General features: G+C 45.8%; 1 protein-coding gene across 1 annotated transcript; it reads left to right on the forward strand.

Moving 5' to 3' along the window:
- The first annotated feature begins 7,443 nt into the window (after positions 1 to 7,443).
- On the forward strand, positions 7,444 to 13,600 carry LOC144121909 (uncharacterized). The gene is made up of 3 exons (XM_077655350.1): positions 7,444 to 9,625; positions 10,169 to 10,369; positions 12,851 to 13,600. The coding sequence occupies exons 1-3, from the start codon at positions 9,604 to 9,606 to the stop codon at positions 13,144 to 13,146; spliced, it is 519 nt and encodes a 172-aa protein (XP_077511476.1). The 5' UTR covers positions 7,444 to 9,603; the 3' UTR covers positions 13,147 to 13,600.
- The last annotated feature ends 1,167 nt before the right edge of the window (positions 13,601 to 14,767 follow it).

Genomic DNA, 14,767 nt, shown 5'->3' on the forward strand with positions numbered 1-14,767 from the left:
GCAGTCCATTTTCCAATATTCTGGAGAGGAGTTGAGGTATCACTTGTGGACAGTGACAGCCCCTGCTATGCAAGATATTTCATATGCACAATTAAGATGCTTCCAATCATGTAGCCAACAGAAGCCTTTACAACTGTAATAAGTAGAGGCAGTGCGCAATCTGTAGTCTTGTCTCTTGTAATCTGTAGTCTTGTCTCATTTTGAGTCAGTCGAGAAAAGAAACACATGGACAGAAAACAATGCTGTGTTGTGTCCCTGCATGCTTTCTTCCATGTCCTGTTCGTCGCACTGTAGTCATGGGAGAAAATTGATGTTAAATATGAATCCCAAGCCCACTGACCTGTTAGCTGCTCTATTTCTTTGTCAACATTTGCAGAATGCTTTGCCCATTATTTGTTTCAAATTAAGGTAACCAACAGAATAAATGAGAACATTTGTGCACTTATTTGATTTTCATTCTTTGTAAATTTTCCTTAACGTTTTCTAGATTGTGATAAAAGACACCGTGAAGGCAGCTGGAGCTTGCTGCCTTGACGGCTTATAGTCTCTTTGCCTTGCAGCAGGACTGTAGTTGCAGACAACCCCAGAGACTTCTGTGACGTAGTGGAGCCAGGGAATGGGCTGAATCAGCTTTTTTTTTACAAGCGAGGGTTTTTGTCTTCTCTGCGTCCTGCCCATCTCTCTGATGTACTACTTCCGAGGAGCAAGTTGAACATCTGGATGTAATGGGATGTCCAGCAATTTGATCTGAACCAGAGTTGGCTGTGGTGCGCCAGGGTTTGCGACAGTGGTGTGGCCGTCTTTTCCATTGTTGCAAGGGGCGGGATCGTGCCTGTTGACTCCAGAAACTGCTACACGAAGTCATCACGAGGCCGGGATAGTGTGGATTCACTGGTCGGCTACTTTTCTAGTAAGCGATGACACACTTCTTGCAGTAAAAAAAAATTTTAAAAAATGTTTTCAGTGACCAGTTCAAAACAATTGTCCGCACAAATTTTTTTTCCGTTAATTAGCAAATTGTGCTAAAATACTATTCAGCATGAAGCTAATTGCCTTGACTAGGTGGGTCAGGAACGTGTTAAATTACCTGAGGGCGTACATTTACTCAATTTTTCTGGGTGACGGCTGACTGTATCCGTTTAAGCAGAGCTGTGGTTATTACACCAACAGAATTTAAAGTCACCGGGGACAAACTTTTTTGGAAGTGCTTTGTAAAAATCATTCATTACGTTTGGTTGTATAGTAAACCGGCAATGTAACTGGAGGAATAGTGTTTCATTAAATAAAGTAGGGCATCGATGTTGACATTTAATGGATGCATCATCGACAGAGCTGACTACATAAAGAAGTTCTGTGGTATTCCCTGCCGAGAAATTGAAGCCAAGTCACAGTGAGGAGTACGGTCAGACTTAAGGAGCAGTACCCAGTAATTTAGTATCTGCCAAATAATGGTATTAGGAATACTACAAAGGGGCTGCAACATGTGGAAGTCAGTCTGTCGTTTAGGTGAAGACCAGTTTTGTGGTAGCTGAGCTCCAAAGTTTTGCTCATTCATTGCACTAGAAACACTACCGTATTTTCCGGTGTATAAGACGCACCCTTGTATAAGACGCACTCGCCATATATGAAGGCTCTCATTGAAAAAGTTGGTATATAAGACGCACCCCAATTTACCCACTTAGGCTAGTCAGGGTTAATTAAACACGCTTGATCGACCATCGCGAAATGAACCATGGGTGGACTCATCTGATCGCATAAAAGCTCCGTAGAGCTAAATAAAGTTATCCTACCCACCTACCTACCTGTGAGAAGTTCTTGGTTTATGGGGTTTAACGTCCCAAAGCGACTCAGGCTATGAGAGACGCCGTAGTGAAAAGCCCCGGAAATTTCGACCACCTGAGGTTCTTTAACGGGCACTGACATCGCACAGTACACGGGCCTCAAGAATTTCTCCTTCAAAGAAATTCTAGCCGCCGCGGCCGGGATTGAACCCGCATCGTTTGGGTCAGCAGTCGAGTACCATAACCACTGAGCCACCGTGGCGGCCTGTGAGAAGTTCTTAAGCAGCGCTAAGTGATCGCAAAAGGCAACACTCACGCCATACCCGCCCACGTTTTAGCAAAAAAGAAAGAAAAATACGACGAAAGAACTCTCCCATATGTCCATAACATTTTATTTTTACTTGAAACCATCAAAGTCTTCATCTTCGGATGCGCTCTTAAAAAGCTCGCCCATTTCTGGAGGCAACGCGGCTGAAGCATTCTCTTCATACTCAGAACCGCTGGTCTGATTGTCGTCGTGCTCGGTTGGCGATGAAGCTAGCAGGCCAGCCTTCCGGAACCCTGCAGTTATGGTTGCCACTCTAACAGCACTCCAGGCCTCATGGACCCACTTCGCAACTTCGCTGTAAGAAGCGCGCCTCATGCGTCCAGTTGCGGTGTAGCTGTGCTCGCCTTCCGTCATCCACGCCTCCCAAATACGTCGCAAAACAGCTTTAAAGCTGCGGATGACGGAAATATCCAAAGGCTGTAGAACCTTCGTCAAACCACCGGGTATTATTGTAGGGGTACAGTTCTTCGCCTTGATTTGCCTCAGTGTCATGTCAGTAATGTGCGCCCGCATGCTATCCATAACCAGAAGGCCTTTCCGGGAGTGAAAAAATCCATCTGGGCGCTTCGAAAAGCACTTTTCGAGCCAAACTCGCATCATTTGCTCATCCATCCAGCCCTTCTGGTTAGTTGTGACAATAACACCAGGCGGAAAGCTTTCTTTTGGCATCGTTTTCCTTTTAAAAATTATCATCGGCGGCAGCTTTGTTCCGTCAGCACAGCACGCAAGTACGACAGTGAAGTGAGACTTTTCGTGCCCAGTTGTTCGTACTGTGACAGTCTTATCACCTTTATGAGCGACACTTTTTGACATAGGGATGTCAAATGTTAGAGGCACTTCGTCCATGTTTACGATGTGGCTGTCGATGATGTTATTCTTTTCGACTTCCTTCTTCACAAATTCATGGAACTTCTCCACTTTCTCTCCGAAATCGTCTGGTAGTTGTTGAGACATTGTCGTTCGCGCTCTTATTGACAAGGCTTTGCGCTGCATAAATCTATAGCACCATGACGGCCCACCAACAAAATCAGCAGCACCGATTTCACTCGCCAAAGTGCGTGCTTTCAAGCGCAACTGCACGGTTGACAGAGCCCTACCTTGAGCCCGTTGTTCAAGAGCCCACTTGAGGAGCCGGTCTTCAAGTTCAGGCCACCGCGCCTTCTTCCCGCGGTCAGCCTTCTTTCCGCTCTTCATCGCCTGCAGTTTGGCGGACGACTGTCGCCACGTGCGAATCATCTTCTTGGTGACGTCGAAATGGCGGCCCGCAGCCCGATTTCCGTTTTCGGTAGCATACTCGACCGCAGATAATTTGAACTTTGCGGTGTAGCTCTTGCGCAACTTCGGTGGCATACTGTAGTAAGACCGAGCACGACAGGTGTAGGTAGTGGAAAACACACGCCGAAGTCACCAACACAGACGTAATACGTGCACGGTTGCGAAGTTGCAAAGAATAACTAAAAAAGAACGCCGGCTTGGCTTGTCTTGACAATGTCGAGAAGCGCGACTGTCGCCATCTTTGGGAATTTCACATTACTTTTGCTTGCGCCTCCGAAACGACCGCGTGTTTGCGATTCTGGAAGTCGTCATCCCCGCCGTTTCATGATAAAGTTCACCTAAAAAAAGTTGCGCACGGCGGTCCCCGTATTGAAGTATTAACCGTGCTACTACCGCATCATTGGTAGTGATATTTTTTCGGTGAAAAAAGCTTGAGCATGAACCTGAGTAATTTCTGAACCCGCAAAAAAAAACGAAAAATTCGCATATAAGACGCACCCTTGTATAGGACGCACCAGCAAGATTTTTGGAAAAAAACCGCGTCTTATACACCGGAAAATAGGGTACATGGAAATGGGCAGTTCTGTCAGATTTCCCAATATTTACAACTGCGCTCCTTATTACTCTGATCTTGCACATTTGTTAGTAGTACCTTATAGGTGAACGCTTGCAGTTCACTTCCTTTGAAGTGCTTCTTGATGGCTTCCCTCTTGTTCTGATCAATGCGCCAGGCATGTGGCAGGCATTGTTTCGCGTCGCCCATTACAGCCTTCCAAGCGTTACAGAACGCAGGTCCCTCGTCACATCATGAGTGATGAATACGCGAGCTTGTACACCTCCAATCTTCTTATTCATCAAAATAAGAAATATCATCATGGCCTTTTGGTCGCCACGGCTAGTTATGCAGAGGTAGGCTTGAAACCCTGTGCTGAATTCATCGACACACAGCAAGGTGACAAGCTGGAAGTCAGCATGTGGAATGGAGTAACAATGAAAGAAGTTTTCTTTTCAGAGTAGGCGTAGCCATAGTTATGCCAGTATTGTTCGATGAGTGGTTTTTACGTATATGCACTATGCACCACCTGTAGGGCAGTGATAGATTGCCACCTAGCATTAGCATTCTAAATTATGCTCAGAAAGACAGTTGCTGCTGATCGTTCATTGGGAGACATTTAAGGTCACCTTAAGAGCATGATGCAATAGCATTGAAAGGCCCCTACAGTCACTTTGGCTCCCTGGAGGGTCATTTCGCAGACGTCAACACGCTTGGTACAATCACGTACCACCTTATTGCACATCATCATCCATATTGATTGCTGACACTAATTAGTGACCATAATTAAGTGTTCCTGTACTATAATTCACCTACTGTGTGGTGTGAGTTACTTGTACAAGGCCTACATTTATCTCCCTGAACGAGCATTCCTCAGTTGTTTAGAGGGAGCATGCTTGTCTCCTGATCCAGAGGACAGTAGTTTGATCACTGGACCGTCTTTTTTCTTTTCTACCAAACTGCTTTTATACATCAACACACTCTCTACCAATCAAGATTTTTCAGTGATGACGACGCCAAGTTTACCGCCGAACAGGACCTTTAACAATATCGCATTAACACTTTCCTGCCCATGGGAAAAGTAGTGGTTTTTGGGTGGTATAGGAAATATTTTTGTTCCTTCAACAAAACATGCTTGATACTCAAGGAAATAGTATCATTGTTGAGAAGAGGAAATTGTCTTTTTAATGGTGTTAGTCTCAATGAACATGTTAATTGGAGAAAATTTTGAAAAACAAAATTGCACAAAAATTTCAAACAACACTGGACAAAATATACAAAAACATCAACATTTTTTTACACACACAAAATATAAAAAAAATTCAGTATATACATTTTGTTGAGGATACATCTGTACAATGTTTCACAAAATTTCAGCTTTCTATGTCCAGAACTTATTGAGGCGGAAAAAAAAACGTTAGGCATGGTGCGTGTCATGCCAACGGGCAAAACAGTTTCTCGACGTAGTGAAACACAAATTGATAGCACAGGTCTCACAGAAGACATTTGTTTTCTGTTCAACTTTTCTGTCTTCATAGCACAACTTACAGTTCCTATAACGCTCCATTTTTTTTGGCCTGTGCTGAAGACCTTGGGGTGCACCACCTGGTGGAACAACTGGAGGAACGGCGGGGTTTACAGAAGGTCGCTCATCAAATCCCAGCAGCTGCTCAGTCAGTTCTAGTCTGAAGGCGAACTGGTCGAAGCGCGAGATTCTTGACAGTTCTGCCACCTCTGGATGCTGTCGGCGGTGCTCATCAAACAGTATAAAACTGTTGACTACAGCAATGTCTATACAATGGAAGAACAGGGTCTTCCACCAGCGCACGCACTTCATGAGGACGTTGTAGGATCCGATAAGCTGGTCAGATTTGTCGACTCCCAGCATGCCCACATTGTAGTCGTCTATGAGTTGCGGCTTTCTGATTGAGACTTCGGTCCATTTGTTCTCGACTTTTTTTCTTCGCTTCGCAATAACATAGTCGTTAGCGGTGTGGGCTGTCGACATCATGTGGACAACCCGCTTATCCTTCCATTGCAGATACAATACGTCCTTGTCCCGCAGCCATCGAACATCTCCTCTTCCTGCTTTTTTTTCCCATTTTGTGTCCTTTAGTTCGCTGGGAAAACCGCGGCGGTCTTTTCGGGTCGTTCCGCAAGCTAGTGTCTTGAATTCCAGTAGATGGATGAACAAAGATGTTGATGTGTAAAAGTTGTCCAAAAAAATTAAGTATCCCTGATCAAGGTAGTTCTCACACAGCCGCGTCACAACATCAAATGCCAAACCACGTGCACTGGGCGCTTCTCGCTTTCCGGTATACACATTGAATTGAACCGTGTAGCCAGTTTTTGAATCAGCCAGAACCCACAATTTATACCCCCATTTTATTACTTTATCCCTCATATACTGCCGAATTCCAGAACGACCTTTCGACTTCACCATCCTCTCGTCAACGGACAGGTACCGATGCGGCTGAAAGAACTGCGGAGACGAAACGTTCATGTGTTTTAGCAGAGAAGATACGCGGTGAAGCTTCCCGTGGGTTGCGGCAGTGGTCTTCTCTGGGTCCGTCACACTCAAGAATGCCAGTAATGCCTTGAATCGCCTTCTCGGCATCACTTTCGGTGGTACAAGGCCTGCGAACAATCTCCCCGTGTTCCAATATGAGTGCAGACGTGGGACTTGCACGATACCCATGTAGATTAGCAGTCCGATGAACTTCTGCATTTCATCCGGTGTCACTTCTCTCCAGGACCCATCTCTCTCACCGTAAGTTGGTTTTTCAAGAATATGCATCCAGGCATATTTATTTGTATTGTCGCATATCTCTCGGATGATTTCACCAGTGAAAAAAAGAAAAAAGAAATCAACGGCTCTGGAGAACCGCCTAGCGCCACTCCGGAGCGCGATGCCGAGGTCGAGGCCTGGCCGTCGTGCAGGAGAAAACACGACACCCTGCGCAGCCGCCGGCAAATGGTCCCTCCCGAAAGACGTTGCCACCCTGCAGATAAGAAATCTGACCTTCAGCACACGGAGGATATCTACAGATCAGCGTGGGAGCGCAGCGAAACGATTCAGAGAAACCGAAACTTACCGACGGATGCCTGCGGCCGTTCCGGGCTGGATCAACGCACTTTCGCTTTCAGTACTAAAATCCGACGAACTGAAGTTGTCCTCCGAGTCGCTGCTGCTTTCATCTTCAAAAACATCGCTCGCAGATGCATCGGGATCGATGGAAGCGCGACGTTTGCGCGGAGCAGAAGCGCGCGTTGTCGACGCCATCACGGACACAACGAGGGAGCGTCACCTAACTTCGAAGTGTCGTTTAAAACCCCCGCGCGGCGAAAACGTGAAACAAAAAACCGAAACTGAAAGAATAGTTCTTTTATTACTTACTAGATGGCGCAGCATGTCCGTAAATGCTTCGAAAGCGCGTAAATACGAACTTGCAACCATCGATAGCGGGCTATCGATGGGCATAGGCGTGGGCAGGAAAGAGTTAAAATGCGTGTACCTTAGTGAAAATTGAGCACATACAATATGTAACAAAAATGTATGGTAAAGTTTTTCCTCTAATTATTCTACTTGTCTTCAATTATTTTTCGTTATAACACTATCTCATGAGCCATTTTCGAAGTAAATGTCAAATATTAGAATGTAGGGGCCTTGCAGACATAGTGACCATGTGGTTTTTGCCACAAATTAAGGCAGTGTTCTCAAGAATGGCTTTTTTGACAAAAGCTTAGTACAGTGAATATTTTTTACGGGAGCCCTTTGCTTCAGTCACTGCTCTACAGTGCCAAAGCATGGAGTCCAGAAAATTGTCTATGGTCGTATAGACTGTTTCTCCATTCTTGCAGTGGCCCCTGTGTTTCTCAGAGGGCTCACCAACTCTCACTAGTACGGTTCAATAGGACCGAGGTCATGTGATTGCACGGCCACTTCTAAGGTCTACCATTTTCTTTTTGAACAATTTTAACCAGTCCAGAGGAGTGCTCGAGGCACTTGTCCTGCAGAAATGCACATCCTTGGGCAAACTTCTTGCATTGAACCATACATAACCTTTTTATTAATCTCCTCGTAAACTTCTTTCATCATTATACATTGCATTCACATACATACATACATATTGAATCCCATCATTGTCAAACTCGCATTTGTCAGACTGAGTCGCTATTTTGTATTTTTCATCATTTTTTTGTCTTGGTCACCTGCAGAGTTATTGTTAATTTTATTTTGCAATACAGTGCCATTTTAGGCAAAGTCAACCCTTGTTATCCAATGTTCCGACTGCATATGTAGACATTCTCTTTTGCTCTCTACTCAGAAAGAATTTCTAGTGCTCACCGGTTGTCCCATGTGTCCCATCTATGCGAATGCAGTCCGCTCGTATGCTTCTGAGGAGCTACTGTGGCTTTGTCATGAGACCATCATGAAATCAGATGCCTCAAGCAGGTCAGCTTTTTGCCTCGCAAAGGCTTTGGGGGACATCAGTATTTTGACGAATAAAAATATCACAAAACACATATTTTTTGTATTGTCTATCCACAGCATAGCACTGGTGTAGTCATCCGAATGCCGGTGCTCTGGATGGCCACTCCAAATTTATCCTGCAACCCTGTAAAAAAAAAAGAACCATTTCGACCAGTTGGAATTCTAAATGGATCCAAAGGAACTCAACTGGTTGGAGTCTTTGTTCCATTTGGACAGTCCAACTGGACCTGCAAGACTTCGCTTGGAACTTCCATTCGAATTGGGCAGTCCAACTGGGCCCATCAGTAGTCTAATTGCTCCTGCTGGAATTCCAGTTATCGCTGAAGAGTCCAATTGGCCTCCCAACTGGTTCTTCACATCCATCTGGACTCCCACTTGCATTAGTCATTGCCAGTTTATCTCCAAGATTTCGGCTGCACACCTACCCCCGTATTCACAAACGCTCCTTTCCTTACACGTAAAGGCGGCATTTCGTAAGGAGAACTTAAGTTAAAGTGTGAGAAAAGGTAAAGGAGCCCTTCAAAAATCCACCTTACGACATTTTAAGGGCACCTTACCAAAGGCGCCCTTATCCGAATAAGTGTGTGACATGGGAGCGAGGCTATGCACATTTTTACGTTAATAAAACTGTGCACCACCACTCCTACAAGCAAGCATCGCCAACGTTAAACAGGCAGTTAGCCCGTTGTTGACTCAACCTTACTTTCAGCTTGCCACCATGCAGCGTAGCCGTCACAATAACATGCTTGCTAAAATTTCACGTCGTGCCTTTTTTTGTGCCCGTTTGCTTTGTGACGTCCGCACGCACGTTTTGTTATTTGGACTGTTATTTGGACTTTTTCTCTTCCCTTTATTTTATTAATTCCTTGCTGTGTTGCGCACATTTGTTAATATTAATTGCTAGAGAAAAAACGTCGTAATGGAAGGGAAAAAGAGGGTAAATTTTAGTGAAGAGGAGCGAAGCGTGTTGATTGATCTTGTCAGCAAGTACCAAACGATCGTTGAAAACAAACGGACGGACGGAGTCTCCTTGGATAAAAAAAAGAAGACGTGGAAGGAGATCACCGACGAGTACAACTGCCAGCCAAATGTCTGATTTCGAACAGAAGCCCAACTTCGGAAGTGCTGGGACAATTTAAAAGAAAAGTGGAGGAAAGGGAAGGCTGACGACATGAAGGAAGTGTTTACGACAGGTGAGCTCCTGTTCTCTCTGCTCTGTTTTCGCTACTCGCTACTTTCGATTGATTCCTGTTTCAGTAAAGCTACATTTTGCTGATAATGACGAGGCACTTTGATGTATTCTTTTAAGGTTGCAGCTCAGCCGTGTCATTTCTGTCGCCGTGCCGTTATAAGTTGCTTCGGTGAAATATGACATGCGATTGCTCGCAGCTTACGGCGAGGCTTTTTTTTTTTTCTGATGTAGTGTATGTCGCATTCTCGAGCCCAAGCACACATTTCTATAGCTATCCTGCGTAGCCGTGGCTTAACGTATGCCACATCACAGCCGGCCTAAGCGCAAGCGCGCGTTTCCTGTAAACACAAGCTCGGATCCAGACCAGCTGTCGCCAAATTTGTTGCTGCCCGTAGACGGCGATGCGTCCTCTGCCATCCACGCAAAATATCGTAAATGTAATGACTAAAGCATGTTGCGCTCTTCATGCATAGCGGGACGGTAGCCGTCTGCACGTAATTCAGGAATGATTGGGGCATAACGCAAATTCGTGCTGTCTTTTCAGGAGGCGGCAGCGCGCCAGCAACTCAACTCACAGACGAGTTGGAGCGAGTTGGCGCTGCCGCGTCGCATATGTCGACGCGGGTGGAAAACCCCTTCGACAGTGACCGTGGGCGCCACGCAGTCACCCCCCTATCAAAGAGCACCCCGAGCGTCGTCTCGTTGCTCCAGCCGATGCAAGTGGAGTCACTTGAACCGTCCAATGGTATGTACCTTGCAAGGGCAGCTTTTTTCTTTTTAGGGGGGCATGTGGTGGATCGTAATGTGCTGGGCAAGCATAGTTGAGCAAAGGAGTTGTACCAACATCTCTCATCCAGAGAGGAAACCCTGTAAACATTAACAGCTTGCATAAGGTCTCCTCCAGATACAAGAAGATATCACCAAACAACCCAGCAACTCCCAACTTAAAGCAATCTTGGCCATAGATTTGAAGGAAGCCTTTGATAACGTGGCCCACGAGGCCATGTTTGTGGCGCTTTCTTCCACCAACTGTGGCATCAAGATATACAACTACATGTGGGTCTTTTTCCATCACCGTACGTACATCCTCAAATTCGCGATATGACATGTACCCACGCCCGCAAAGGGGCATACCGCAAGGAACAGTGCTCTCACCAACACTGTTCAACTTAGCAATGTGTCGCATACACAGAGCTTTACTCCTTATAGCAGATGTTCATTACGCACTGTACGCCGACGACATAACCATACGGATCAACTAAGGCTCTCCGGGGAAAATAGAGGACACCGTGCAACGTGCACTATAGATGAAGCCCAAGCAGCAGCTGCGAGCATCGTCTTGGAGTGCTCCCAGGAAAAGTTGGAGCTGCTTGTGCACACCACGTGCTGGAGACCCCCACCCATCAACCTACAGAACACAGGAGAATACATAATATCAAAGTACTGGGCCTACGCATGCAGCGAGATGAGATGGAGTGTGTGCGGCCACTGTTCAGCACTTGCTAAAGGTCTTGCTACAGGTCTTGAACATGGTGCGGCACATTTCTAATCGCCACTGAGGGCTTCATGAGACAGACATGCTGCGGCTGCGTGTTGCCTTACTCTTGTTGCCCCTTTGCTATCACGCACCAGACATTAACCTCTCAAAGGCACAGCGCAACAAGCTCAACACCCTCATTCGCAAGACACCAAACTTGCAGTGGGAGTGCCAATCAACACAAGTACAGAGCTGCTAGACAAGGAACCATAACACTCTAGAAAAGCTTATCAGCACAAAGAAACGCACGCAGCAAATTAGACTGAACAGTACTGCACCAGGCAGAAGAATCCTGCAAACGCTGGGTTTCCAAGCCAACGACATTCCACTGCCTGCTACAAGCACGCCCAGCAAAAATGCCCGAGCACTACTCACAATAGCCCTCATAGCATGGCTTGTGGACCCCCAACGAAACAAAAAACGCAGAGAACAGCGCATCGTGTACAACAGCAAGTACATTCAACAAGCCAACACATGTACACTAATGCTAATACAGTACATCAGTGTACATACCTGTACACCGATGCTGCCATCAACAGCGCAGCAGCAATAGCCATTACCGATCACCACTGTACAATCACTCACACGCAAACTATCAAAAAGTCGGAACCGCAGTGGGTGGAGCTTGCCACCATCGTCAAGGCAATTCCCAACGCATAGCTCACACGCTCATCTCTCTGCACGAACCATGAGCACATTGATATGGATCTCGAAGACAACAAACACTTCACTGCTATATCATCAAAGAAAAAAAGTACAAGGTGGCTTCGTGCATATTTTGCACTAGTTAATGTATGCGAATGTTGATGTTTTGATTTTGTGATAACTTGATTCTCTGCTGCATAGGCTTGAACACTGGCACAACGTCGTCAATCTCGATTTTTTTTTTGCTGCTCGAGTGCTGTAACCTCTGCCTTTCTGCTCATGCAGGGATCATATCTGCATGGTTATGCTCACGGTGTCACACATGCTTTCATCGCAGTCTGTTTATAGCAGACAAAATAAATTTGCAGGTTTACTGCTTACATTTAGCCGTACAAGTGGCTCACAACACTTGTATGCACACTGTCCAAACATTTGACGTGTTGACAATGATTGCTCCCTCCTGGTAGCTTCTGTTTCATTATTGCACTGTGAAAACCACGAGGCGTGCACTTAAAATGCACATAATCCTTCCACTAGTATAGCATATGTGTCACCTGCTCCGCACTGTGCAAGTCGCTGTGGAAAACAAAGCTGTCACTAGACAGCAGCGCTTCATACATCAGGGTACCGAGCTCAAATTGGCAAATGGGTGCACTGTTGTTGGCAGCAGTGCCCTGTGCAATGCAGTATCAATACCACCAGCCAACCTTACCTATCAGGTAACTAGCAAAGGAGCCAGCTTAAGGAAATCCCAGAAATGTACTCCCATTCCTGCTGTGTGTTTACGGATTTCAACAGGGGTAGTAAAAAATACAAAAAGAGAAATAGATGGGCTGTAAAGTGAAATATTTATTGCATTTAATAAAGCATATACATATTTACCAATTCCGCACAGTCCTTGATACTGTGTACTAGACAAGGTAAAGTGTGGCAAGTGCTTGTAGTTGCCCACTGTAGTGCAAGCATAGTTTGTGTTCACGCGTCTTCATGCATATGGTGATCACGAGTTGTGTTCAAAGCTAACAATTGCAAATGTTTTTGCAGATAGCATCTATCAGTGGGATAACCCGGCAAGTCCCAGTAATGAAAGCAGCCAGGTGGCGTGCATTCAAGAACTACAAAATGAAGCCACCGCAGCTGAGGTCGAGTTATCAGCAGAAAGAGAACCAGCTGACCTGCAACCTGCTGTCCCGCAACTGGCTTCCCCATTACAGGCTGCCCCGTTGCAGGAAACCCCACAACACCCAGCTCCTGCACAACGCAGAATGCTTACAAAGAGGGCAGATGTTGAAGAAGAGCTTAGCGCCCGCCTTTGCAGTGTCGATGAAGACAGGAAATGAGAGGAGGGAGCACCTGCTCAAGATGAAGCTCATGTGAGCTGAACATGCGCTTCATATGAAGCACTCAAAACAATTGCACGAGCTTCAATGTGCAACCAAAAAGGCTAAGCTCGAGCTACTAATGCTGAAAATAGCTGTCGTGAAAAAAGCCAGTAAGTAAAATGGCACAAATTTTTTATTTTCCATATGCATGCCGTGTTTGCTCTGCCACATTTTACGAAAAATATTGCTGAATAATGCGTGAACGAGTTCTGAAGCCACTCGCCGAGTCAACGGGCTGTGGTCCTTGAGCTTGGGAAGCTGGGGAGGGCTGCTGAACATTGCATGTGCTGGGAGGCAATTCATCACTTGGACGGCTCCGGCCAAAGTTGTGCAGAGCTGCACATGCCGTAATGACAATGGCAGAAGTCGTTGTTTCAATTTGTAGTTTCATATCAAGACATGGGAATCTTCTTTTCCAGATGCCGAAAGCCCTTTCAACAGTGTTCGTGGTCCGGATTTGGGACTTGTTGTACCTGAATAAAGAAAGAGTTGTTACATATTTTCATGTATTGCTGTATATTATTGTGACCAGCCATACACACTGTACTCCGGGCTGTCTTTGCCTCCAGGATCTTTTAGCGGCGTCATAAGGTATGGCCGGCAAGCATACCCCATGTCGCCGAGGAGTACGCCAGGTACATCCCCTTCCTCATAACGTACTCTCGCATTACTGTTGTCGAAAATCCTGCTGTCATGTGCGGAGCCCGGCCAGCTTGCAACTAAATCGAAAAATTGCAGTTCGGGTCCTGTGATCGCCTGCAAGCATGCCAAAAAAGAATGAACATGAATTTTTTACGGCTGCTGTTACCTGCAGATTTTTCAAGCTGTTTATATGCAGTGTAGTAGCAATGTCCCTATTATAATAGCAGTCAAGTGCCTCTTAAATCTTGTATTTGAATGTTAGGGGATGAAAATAATTTTCTGTCGGAGAAAAAAAGAGAAGCAGAGATTGAGCTTAATGCAGCTCGCGACCTGATGCACCCACGAAGTCGCGCACTTTTCTTGTATTCCCTGCTGCGTATTACCATTGCAATGAGAGGCCGATGCTGGTTAAAAAGCAAGACTACGGTAACCACTCTACCGTGCAGCAAATGCAGCCCTGGCAAGCGCGCTGCAGTGGTAGCAACTGTATTGGCGATACGGCTGTCCGACAGGATCTTGTTTCTAGCGTACGTCAGGTTGAGTAAATGGGCGAAAATAGAACAGACAGAGACACGTATTTAGAGCAATTCTGAGTGAACAGGAAAAAAAAGTAAATAAAGCACGCCAGAGGCATTCTCGCCTTTGCCTCGTCGTCTTTTCTTTTTTTTTTTATCAACCAGGGTTACGCTGAAAACAAGACAAGATCATGCCGCAAAAACTCGCCCAACCCGCTATGCTTCTAATAACTAAGCTATTTGAAGGAGTGCATCTTTCTGTTACATAATAGTGCACTTTCTTTCACGTCTCTACGCATTCTGATGGTTATGAACATAATTTCACTTACCTGCACACTGAATGAGAAGTATCCCTTCCTGTTGCGGAATACTTCGGCGTCGTCGCCACCTGGACTTTTGATACGCACGTGGGTGCAATCAAT

Source organism: Amblyomma americanum, chromosome 2, assembly GCF_052857255.1.
Source record: "Amblyomma americanum isolate KBUSLIRL-KWMA chromosome 2, ASM5285725v1, whole genome shotgun sequence".
Taxonomy (NCBI): domain Eukaryota; kingdom Metazoa; phylum Arthropoda; class Arachnida; order Ixodida; family Ixodidae; genus Amblyomma; species Amblyomma americanum.

Coding starts and splice junctions, on each gene's coding strand:
- LOC144121909 (XM_077655350.1), top strand. CDS start 9,604: ATGAAGGAAGTGTTTACGACAG. Junction 9,626..10,168: donor GAAGGAAGTGTTTACGACAG/GTGAGCTCCTGT, acceptor CTGTCTTTTCAG/GAGGCGGCAGCGCGCCAGCA. Junction 10,370..12,850: donor GTCACTTGAACCGTCCAATG/GTATGTACCTTG, acceptor ATGTTTTTGCAG/ATAGCATCTATCAGTGGGAT.